This window comes from Pygocentrus nattereri, chromosome 27, assembly GCF_015220715.1.
Source record: "Pygocentrus nattereri isolate fPygNat1 chromosome 27, fPygNat1.pri, whole genome shotgun sequence".
Classification (NCBI taxonomy): domain Eukaryota; kingdom Metazoa; phylum Chordata; class Actinopteri; order Characiformes; family Serrasalmidae; genus Pygocentrus; species Pygocentrus nattereri.
This window is the reverse complement of record NC_051237.1, coordinates 13,144,945-13,155,592: the sequence shown is the minus strand read 5'-3', so window position 1 is coordinate 13,155,592 and position 10,648 is coordinate 13,144,945. Positions and strand designations below refer to the sequence as shown.

The following is a 10,648-nucleotide window of genomic DNA, read 5'->3' as shown; positions in this document are numbered from 1 at the left end:
TCCTTACTCTACACCTCCACTTGAGTAAAAGTACTAAAGTATTTGCCTTCAAATGTACTTAAGTATAAAGTAAAAGTACTAAAAGAGTAATTATGGCTCTGATGTCCTGTTATCATTTTTATAACAAGACTCGCTTCATGAACTCATTTCAGGTGAAGATCCTCCAGCGTCTCTCTTGGTAAACCAGTCTTTTAATAGAACCTCATTAATTAGTGATGTTGAACTGTGTCCTGCACTGGGTCGGTATGACCAACAGGTCAAAACCAGCTCAGAACAAAGTGACCGCTGGGCCCTGATTGGTGCTCTGGCTTTGCGCTTCTTTTGTTTTGACATGTTACGTTTTTAAACACACAGAAAACAAAAGGAACGACAGATTTCTCAAAATGTAGTGGAGGAAAAAGTCAGATATTAGACTCTGAAATGTAGTGGAGTGAAAGTAAAAAGTCACCCAAAAAGGAAAAACTTCAGTAAAGTACAGATACACGAACAAAACTACTTAAGTACAGTAACTAATTACATTTACTCAGTTACTGTCCACCACTCGGCGTCGTCACACTACGATGCCCCGCCCCCGCGGTAGAGGGTGTGTCGCTGTCCGTGGGCTGAGTTTAACGGGCGCTCGCGGACTTACAGCTGCGCGAGCAGCATCGTTCAAACGCAGTGAATGGAAACCTGCGTTTAGAAGGTCTGGGCGTCCGCGGCCCAGGAGCGACCGAATTAAAGCTGGTTTTCCCTTTTTTACTCCACCTCTCATATGGCAAACCGAGAGAAGAATAAGAAGGCTCTTCTGGACTTGGCCAAGCAGCCGGAGAACTGCAGCTGCGCGGACTGTGGAGCTCCAGGTGAGGGACGGTTATCCGCTGCTCTCAGCCCACTGCTGTTCGGGCGGCTTCACCGCTGATGTAGATCTGTCCATGTGGTCAACAGACGGCGGACTGCGAACATATTGAGTCCATTTTAAAAGTTTAATCCACTGAAAATGAAAGTAGTTGTTGATTGGTGATCACCGGCTGTCGTTACAAAGGCTGAATCCTGCTGTAAACCTGTTGTTTTGCTGTCAGTCACTAGCCAGCAGGCCCCTCCACGCTGGTTTGAACAGTGGAGGCTATAGTCTACCTAAAAGGGGAACTCCACCGATTTTTCAAAAAATCTTCATGATTAAAAGTTACACATAAACAGAGTTGGTCATGGTGGTCATGGTGGTTCTGCATTAACGTTTTGGTTAAAATGATATATAAATCCATTTATTTTAATCCATGCATGGCAAGTAATGCAAGGCAAAGTAGTTCCCAATGAAAACTTATTAAATCACTTATTAAATTTTCCTGATTTAACACTACTTTACTGCCTTTAACATTATGTATTAAAAACTCTGAAGGCACGTATAGATTCTCTGGTGGTTTTGGATAGTAAATAAAATGGCTATTTTTATGGTGAAGACATCATGGCCGCTAGTTCCTTTTGCCACCACTATCAGAGGAAATAAAGATAAAAAAAATAGTGGAATCCCCTCTGTAGTAGTTCACTTGCTGCTTATGTGCTCTACAGACCCAGACTGGGCTTCATATAAGCTTGGCATCTTTGTTTGTCTGAACTGCTCTGGAACTCACCGCAATCTGTCTGATATAAGCCGCGTCAAATCCATACGATTAGACTTCTGGGACGATGATCTTGTGCAGGTATGGAAACTATTTAAGCTATTCTCTTAATAAGCCATACTTGGGCTTATTCAACTGTTTTGTTGTTGTGATTGTTGTTTATTGGTGGGCATGGTGTTCACAGTCATGTAAACTGAGACAAAAAAAGTTACCATTCAACACTGTTTTGTGTAACAGAACAGTTCTTTCCTTATTAACCTCACTACTGTTGTGTTCCATGTGACTGAATTGCTTAATTTGAAGTTTATGAAAGCCAATGGAAACAAAGTGGCCAAAGACTTCTATGAGAAATTCGTCCCTGTCTTCTATTATCGTCCACAGCAAGATGACTGTGAGTAAGTACTCCCTCCTAGAGGCTTGACGTAATTCATAGACTGAAAACTGGAATCATTTAAGGACATTTAAAGTGGGAATTATTCCCCAGCCATTGCCTTTGTCCATGTAGTTGGTATCACAATAAAACAAATCTGTCGTTGGGGAAGTGGGAGACTGCTGATGTGGCAAACAGATTTAAGCTGGGGATGAGGCCATGCATTACTGTTGGTAACAATAAGAGGAACTGCTCATGTATTCATGTTTCAGCCAAGGGGGGGGTTTTGGTGTTGGATGTCAGGCCTTTGAATATGTTAATTTGTGCCTTTCAGCCTTTCAGTTCTCTACACACTGTGTATAAAGCCGGTTAGTTTAACTCTTTGAAGATATTTGGAGTTGTATTTTTATATATTGTGATATATAGCTTTACATATCACAAAACTGACACTGGACAATAGTAAGCATTCACAAACTGCTTTTCATAAAATGTGGCTCTAGTTGTTAGACTCATTGGGGAAGTTTACTGGATACAGTCTAAAACGTGTTGTACTTTTTTGGCTTAAGATGAGTCTGTGTTGAGAACCTTATTCCATGTTTATGTGCTCTGAGTGAGATGTTCTTTTATGAACTACAGGGTACTGAGGGAACAGTGGATCAGAGCCAAGTATGAAAGGCTGGAGTTTACAGAGGAAAATAAGCTACTTGCCTACTCATCAGGTAAACCAGGAGCTTTCAGGAAATGATATCTCAGAGAGGAAAGTGTGTAAAACACCAGAGATGGCTTTAATAAGTAACTGTTTGTGTACAATCAGTTGTGAGTTGTATATACCTATTTTGGGCCTAGAGTCATTCTCTTTGATAGGGTTTCTCAACCACTGGGCTGCAGACCACAAGTAGGTCAAGAAGCACTCTCTGATGGTCCTCAGGCCAATACTAAGGCTAAGTCAGTAGTTCTTAGAGGGCCAGTGATGGTGTGCTATACATCTACTTGCAAGCAGCTGGTATAAAAGTAGGTGGCAGAAACATCGGTTTAATTTGCCACAATTCCATTCTTGATTTGTGGCATACAACAAACTTATATTAGCCTACTGTGCTCATATTTTGTGTTGAGTATTCCATGTTTTATATCACATTACTGAAAATTTCTGATTGCAAGAACATCAGCCGTGGATTTAAATCTAAAACCCAACAACCAAAATAAGAAATAAGATTAGATAACAAGGGAAAACAAGTCACTGCTGTGCTCTCGTCATTCACTACCCAATTATTCAGCAAATATTTTATGTAGTGTGTATAGAAAGAACAGAGAAATATCTTAACCTTTCATTTTCTTCCCTAATTTAGAATGATGAGTTGAATTAAGACTTTTTGCAGGGTCAGAATTGTTTTTAATATTAAAAAGAATTTATTTTTAATTGTATTTTAATTGTAATTTCTTTTTTTATTTCTTCCTCTTCTTTTTCTTCTCGTTCTTCTTCTTATTCTTTATAGTATTATTATTATTATTATCATAACATTTAACATGTAAAATAAACTACATGTGAATTTCAGTCTATCTAAAATCTTAATCAAGTCTCAGTCTAGCCTGGGTCTCACCACCTAGAGAACATCAAAGAAGTTAGAAATAAAGTTCTACAGATGGAATTCTCTTCTTTTTTCTATTTTTACATTTTAAGATTAAAATTTTGGTTTCTGTTGTTCAGGTCATAATTTTTTAGTTTGAGTAGTTGAGAACTCCAGCTCTTTCAGGTTAGTTGATTTACTGAAGCCTGTCTGGTATGCTTTATGTATTCATATAAAATCAGTATTTCTTTACTGAATGATGTATTTCTGACTTTTACCATTTTTTTAACACAAATATAATATCAGATCTATCAATATTTAATTTGTCCACTCATTTTTGCACTCTGCTGCTCCATTGATGTGCTAAATTACAAACTTAAAACCTACCAGTCACAGTTGTGTGTCCCCAGCAAAAGCTTTTCCTAAAGCTCTCACTGAAATTATGTTCCTCTTCACAGAGACATTACACAAGTGACTACCCAGACTCACCTTAGCTGCCTTACAAGCGTGCATCTAAAATAGATATTTCTGAGATTCTGATCATTTATCTATGTCTAATACAAGCTTTTATCTAATGTCTAATATAAGGAATGAGAAAGAAAAAGAAAAATAAGTGAAACATTTTTCCAAAACTGGCATTAAAAACATATAGAGAGAGAAGATGGGACTCCTAACAGCCATGCAAAACCTGGTAGAGCACCAAAGCTGTCACCATCAGATAAACAGTGCCTAAAGTTTTAATTTCTGAGAGATATTAAATCAAGCTCCACTTTCACAGAGTGAAAAGTGGAGCATCTTTCCATTGTAAGAAGAAAAAGCTGTGAATCTGAAAGGATGTGTAACTATCAAGAATCTGTTAATGAGAAAAGAAAATAGACAAAAAAAAACACATTTTGCACTAGAATACTGTAACTGGACATTGAAAAAGTGGACTAAAGGTCTATGGACTGATTAATCTAAATTTGTAATTGAGTTTACTTGGATTGTGAGAATTAGAAAGTGTAACCAACTTGTAAGACTGAACTTCGAAGGTGTTGAAAAATATCCCTGCAGATTTCCTTAAACAAACTGATGCTAGTCTCCTGAAAAGACTGAAAGCTGTAATAAAGGTAAAGGATGGACACACTTAAATTTGATATTACATTTATTTTTTGAGGCTTCTGTAAATTTTTGGTTTTCTGTGTTTTTTTTCCTAATGTTGAAAAACAAATAACTTGTACTTCTTGGCTGTTTTGCCTATAATGTTATTGACACTGATGATAATAGATGCATTGCATTTTTAGGCTTTACCTCCTTAGATTTTCTTTTCCAAAGTATTGATGCAAAACATGTAATAAATGCTCTGTTACAGGTTGCTCATAAAAGGGCCAAGTAGAGACCAACATGACTTTCACAGGATACAAGACATACTACAGTCTGTCTTAAACCTAACCAGCCTGAAAATAGATGTATGGCAGTTCTCGGGTGGTTGTGGTTTATGGTCTGAACTGTACACTAGGGGTGGGCAGTAAGGCAAAAAACAAGATGTTTTCATGATACAAATAGTGCATCATAAATTTTCCTTCTTCTGAAGTGTGACAAATTGGAAAAGACAACAACAAAACACAAGTACCTCATATTAAAAAATACAACCATACAAAACGTGAAATATAAAATATGAATCCAATAATTGTTATTCAACGTTTCAGATGCTGCACTAAATCCAGTTAAATAGGCCTAATTTGGCTTATTTATAATAAACCATGCAGTTGGTTTGAGTTGTCCTTTGAGTACTGACAATACTTAGAAAATCATATAACAATAAATATCACCATTATTTCCCACACAGCACACTCCCCACAGTGTACAGCACACTCATAATGCACGTTATCTCTGAGTGTTTTGCATTAGTGTCTTAATGAAAGAGTCAATAAAAGTACATTTCTATTGGTAAATAACAGATAAAATGTACCACTAATTTCTAAAGTAGGCCTAATTCTGGATATCATGCTGCTTTTCCTTGTTAATGAATGTTTTAATTGATTTTAGGCATATATGAAGGGGTGCTGTGGAAGAAAGGGAAGGACAACGGACAGTTTCTCAAGAGGAAGTTTGTTCTATCAGAACAGGACTTCAGCCTAAAATATTACAAGGAGGATGTGAGGAATTTATGTGCCTTATTAAGCAATTCTTTGAACAGAGAAGCACTTTTTGCACCCATGCAATAGAGTTTTGAGAAAGCCACATTTTAATCAAGTCATCATTATTAGTGTGATTAGTTGAATATTACTTTAATTGGGACAAGTGATCATTCTAAACCTGTCACGGGCCCTCATACATGCAATCTCTATCTGAAAAACGAAGGTTGTTTAGGTCATTTTGAGATTCAGTGATGGATGTATAAATTATTAAAGGATGTGTCAATAACTGAAATAGCTGAAGAACGTCATTTTACGTTATAGGAAACTAAAGGGCCAAAGGCAATAATCTCTGTAAAAAACCTGAATGCAACCTTTCAGCCCCAGAAAATTGGACATGCTCATGGCCTACAGATCACTTACTGTGTGGATGACCACACCCGAAACCTCTTTGTTTATCATGAAAGTGGGCAGGTGAGAATCGGTCTTTTTGGCTTTGTTTTGTTTTCTTATTTACATATTTATTTACTATTTTCTTTTTAAAAATGCAGTTACTCTTTTTCTTTATATTATCTTCTTTGTTTCTAAGTTACAAAGGCTTATTGCAAACAAGAGAACCCCTAACCTACTTCCTAATTTTAACTGAAACTGAACTGAAGTATCTGTTTTCAGCCAAATTATGCTTTTTGCCAGTTTTAAAAGTTCCAGAACAGGAAGTAAATTCTGAAAAACAAGACATTTTAAACTTTTGTCTTCGTACTTATTGTGCAATGTTGGTTACAGACAATGGAGAAAATGATTTTGGGTTTAAAGATTGCACTTTAATGCATCATCTTTGCTATGAAAGCTGTAATTAGTTGCGTTGAAGATCAATGCAGAGAGATTTGAAATAATTATGGTGAATTTGTTATGTTTTCAAATCAGATTTTAACTGAAAACAATAAAACTTTATTCAGGTGTTTTTAACATAATTTTGGAATTATTATAATTAGTTTTACATGCAATAGAATCACCTGTCATAGCACTGAATTTACCTTTGTTACTTCAGGAAATTGTGAATTGGTTCAATGCTATTAGAGCTACACGCTTTGTCTACCTGAAAACAGCATTCCCTACAGCAACTGATAGCGAGGTGAGCATTTTATACACCATCTGTAAGATATTACATTACATTATCAGTAGCCAATATTCAAGATACATCTTATCAGATGTGCAGCGACTGTGTTTCTTCTGTCATTTGATATTTCAAATCACTAAATAACTTTTCTTCTTTCATAATTTTTTCATTATTATACTATTCATAAACCAGTGTTTAATCTGAAGAGGTAATTTACTGATCCCTGCTTTAGTTCTTCCACTGCATATTATTATTTTGCAGGAGCAGAAAAGTGAAACAAACCTTTTTCACATAGTTTGAAGACTCACTGTCACTTGCATTGTGTGCTAATTTCATGATGAACTGACACATAGAAACTGTCCAAAATGACAGTTTTTGACATATATATATATGTATATATATACACACATATTCATTCTCTTTATCTTTTGTAAGTTGCTGCCATGGATAACCAGAAGCTTCCTCAAAGAAGGTTACATGGAGAAGACCGGCCCTTTGGTAGGTGACTCACTTATGTGTGCTGTAATGAGAGAGGATGGGGGGGGCTCTGAAAAAACCCTGTCCAAACATATTACATCACAATTCTAAGTATTTCCATTCAAAATGGGAAATATTTTGTGAATACATTGAAAATATTCTTTAAGGGAGTCTTATGTGGATGAGAATAACACATTTTGTCTGTTTACTGAACAGCAACGGGAGCCATTTAAGAAGAGGTGGTTCATCTTGGATGCCATGGACAGAAAACTGCTCTATTTCAAAACGCAGCTGGTAGGAGAAAATTTATCTAAATTTACCAATCAGAATGAATCTTGTGAAGCCCATAATAGCATCACCTATTTTCCAGTTACTGTAAATTTTCATTCAAAACCCAAGATGCATAGGTTTACAGTGTACTAGCACAAAAAAAGGAAACCTGAAAACTGAAAAAACTTATTGTTTAAAGTTTCTACATAATTAAATCATTAAGATGAAAACAAGTGGTTTTGATGTGAAATGGTCAGTTGTAGAGAATCTTGTTTACCAAGGTGGTGAAAAGAACACCTAAAATGTCCCTCACAGAAAGTTATTGCATTAAATATTTATGAGTTTGTAACTTTCTCTGCAGTGTACCATTTTACATCAAACCACCCTGAATGACTTTGTTTACATCTCAGTGATTGAATTATGCAGAATTCAATGGAATACTCATTTAAAGTCCCAGAGAGCATACAGTAAAAATATTTTTTAAGTGTCACGGCACGGTGGCGCAGTGGGTAGCGCTATCGGCTCACAGCAAGTCCAAAAACATGCAGTCAGGCTGACTGGACATGCTAATTGCGTGTGTGTATGATTGTATATGTCTGTCTGTCTGCCCTGGTGACCAGCGTGTATCCTGCCTTCCACCCAGTGAAAGATAGGCTGGGAGAGGCTCCAGCTCCCCCTGTGACCCAGAAGGATAAGCAGTTTAGAAGATATGTGGGTGTGTGCTTGAAAGCTGCTGGTCTGATCAGGTCCTAACATTCTAGTGAGAGTGCTTGATTTGTGTCTTTCTGTCCAGTGCTTTGTCTGCTATTTCACTGAAGCAGAATAAACACATTACTGAAGTGGGGAGAGACAAGTAAAACATGTTCTACAGGTCATGTTGTAGACTATCACCTCTGTGTCCATGGCTGGACGACAGGGCCGGGCTCACAGTCTCTATTCTAGTTCTTCCCAAAGGTGTTGAGGTCAGGGCTCTGGGACAATCTTCCACACCAAACTTACACAGCTATACTTTTATGGACCTTGCTCTATGCACTGGGGCTCTGTCATGCTGGAACACAAAAAGTTGTTCCCCAAACTGTTCCCACAAAGAAGCAGACAATTGTCTAAAATGTCTTGATATGCAGAAGCATTAAGATTTCCCTTCGCTAGAATTAAGAGGTCTAGGCCAATCCCTATAAAACAACCCCATAGCATATCTTTCCTCCACCAAACTTTCATGGCTGAGTTGCTGTCACTCCTAAATGCTTTCCCTTTATTTACTCCACTTTAATTAATTCACTTTAATTTAATTAAAAGTAAATTATTTAATTCACTTTAATTTTGCAAAGTGACTCGTTGCAGTGGTGGCATGTTATTACAGCACCACACTTAAATTCAGTGAGCTCTTTAGAACAACCCATTCTTTCAGACATGTTTGTAAAGGCAGACTGCATAGCTAGGCACTTGATTTCAAACACCTGTTGCAATGGGACTGAATAATACACTTTAATTTAATGATTAGGAGGTCTCAGTATTTTTGTCCATACAGTATAGAATGCTGGCAGTACCAGATGGATGGATGAATGAATGGATAGACACACAGCTAGGTTAGCTATCACTTGGTCTTTAGCTTTCTATTGGTAATGTCGAGCAGATCGAGCACGGTGGAACAGTTTGTTAAAGCTGTGTGGGTGGGACAAGCCCCATCAGATTGGTGAGGGTAATGCTTAAGTAAGCACTACCCGAGATTTGGACTGCCCAGTTTACATCAAAAGGAGAATTTTGAAGAAATACATTGGTTATTAATTGGGCACTAGAACATTATGAATGAATTTTGTTCATTGTGTTTTGTGTGTCCTAATGAACAAGATTAGCCTAATTAAAACATGGGAGTTCTCTGGGGCTTTAAGTCAAATTGAATAAACAAACATTTTGAAATGTCACCTGTTTTTTCAAGGATGCTGTGGAGCTTGGGGTCATTTTTATTGGAACAGAGAATCATGGGTACTCAGTTAGCAAGTGTGTGCCTAAGGGAACCAGAGGGAACAAGTGGAAGTGCGGAGTGTTGATGGAGACGCCCGACCGTCAGTTCGTCTTCATGTGTGAGCAGGAGCGAGAGCAGAACGAGTGGCTGGAGGCACTGAGGCAGGTCATCTCAAAGCCCATGCTGCCGCAAGATTACACCAGTAAGACATGACTCTCAATGATGAGGGTGTTTCCACTCAAATTAAAAATGAAATGAGCCATGCATTGCAGTGAACCTGTTCAGGATTTGATGTTTAGTATATCACTCATTGCTTATTCTGGTTCCTTTTTTTCAGCAGAGGCCAACATCCGCAGAAGAAGATGACCCTGGGACGCTGCAAGGGACAAAGGGACTGTTAGCACTGACCAGTGGACTTTCTCACTGTCTGTTTACTTCCATCACATTCAGAGCCTGTGGGATCACAGCGTACTGTCTGAAAATCAAACTGACCCCTAGCACATCTTTCACAACAGCTTTGCTGTAAAGCACGTGTAAGTCTTGGGTGGATAAAGCATTGCACAATGTAGTATGTTCCCTCCACAGGCACAACTCTACAGTCAGCTCCTAAAGCAAATTAGGTGAAATTGCTAAATGTTGCAGTGCTGCATCCTCCCTGGATATGACTTTAAACTTTTGTTTTGTTGAAGGACCACCATTCTGAGCTCTCGGTAGACAACCTCTCGGGAGCTTATCCAAGGCTGTTTCATTGAACTGAAGCTGTTTTGTACATATATTTTTATCAAACAAAGACACAAGTGGCGAGTTTCCTTGCTAATGAAAAACTGAACATAATAAAAACACCAGATTTACATTGCATTACCAGTGTTGCATTGAGGTGGTTTATTTCTTATAAATCAAGTCCCAATATCCCATATGTTAAAGCTACACTTCAGAGTACTGAAAAAGGAAAACTGTCATCTCTTGCATTTTTGGATTACAGTTTTTAAAGCTGTGTATACATTGGTCATTTATTGGACACTTCCAAATACATTGTTTTGAGAAGTGAGTTGGAAGAACAGTGCCCCCCTGAGTCTGTCTACAGTCATTAGTGGAGATTAGTGGATAGTCTGAGATAATTTATTTAATGCAAATAACGTTTAAGTAAACATTGTAAGGAGGGCCTATAGTA

At 37.6% G+C, this 10,648-nt stretch overlaps 1 protein-coding gene across 2 annotated transcripts; it reads left to right on the top strand.

Moving 5' to 3' along the window:
• The first annotated feature begins 625 nt into the window (after positions 1–625).
• On the top strand, positions 626–10,338 carry adap2 (ArfGAP with dual PH domains 2). 2 transcript variants are annotated; one of them, XM_017703138.2, is made up of 11 exons: positions 626–842; positions 1,549–1,679; positions 1,902–1,993; positions 2,605–2,687; positions 5,562–5,671; positions 5,975–6,124; positions 6,699–6,782; positions 7,203–7,265; positions 7,461–7,538; positions 9,451–9,679; positions 9,818–10,338. In XM_017703138.2, the coding sequence occupies exons 1-11, from the start codon at positions 755–757 to the stop codon at positions 9,841–9,843; spliced, it is 1,134 nt and encodes a 377-aa protein (XP_017558627.1). In that variant the 5' UTR covers positions 626–754; the 3' UTR covers positions 9,844–10,338. The 2 variants fall into 2 exon arrangements, with proteins under 2 accessions (XP_017558627.1, XP_017558626.1); XM_017703137.2 differs by having other exon boundaries at positions 627–842; positions 9,815–10,338.
• Positions 10,339–10,648: the final 310 nt, after the last annotated feature.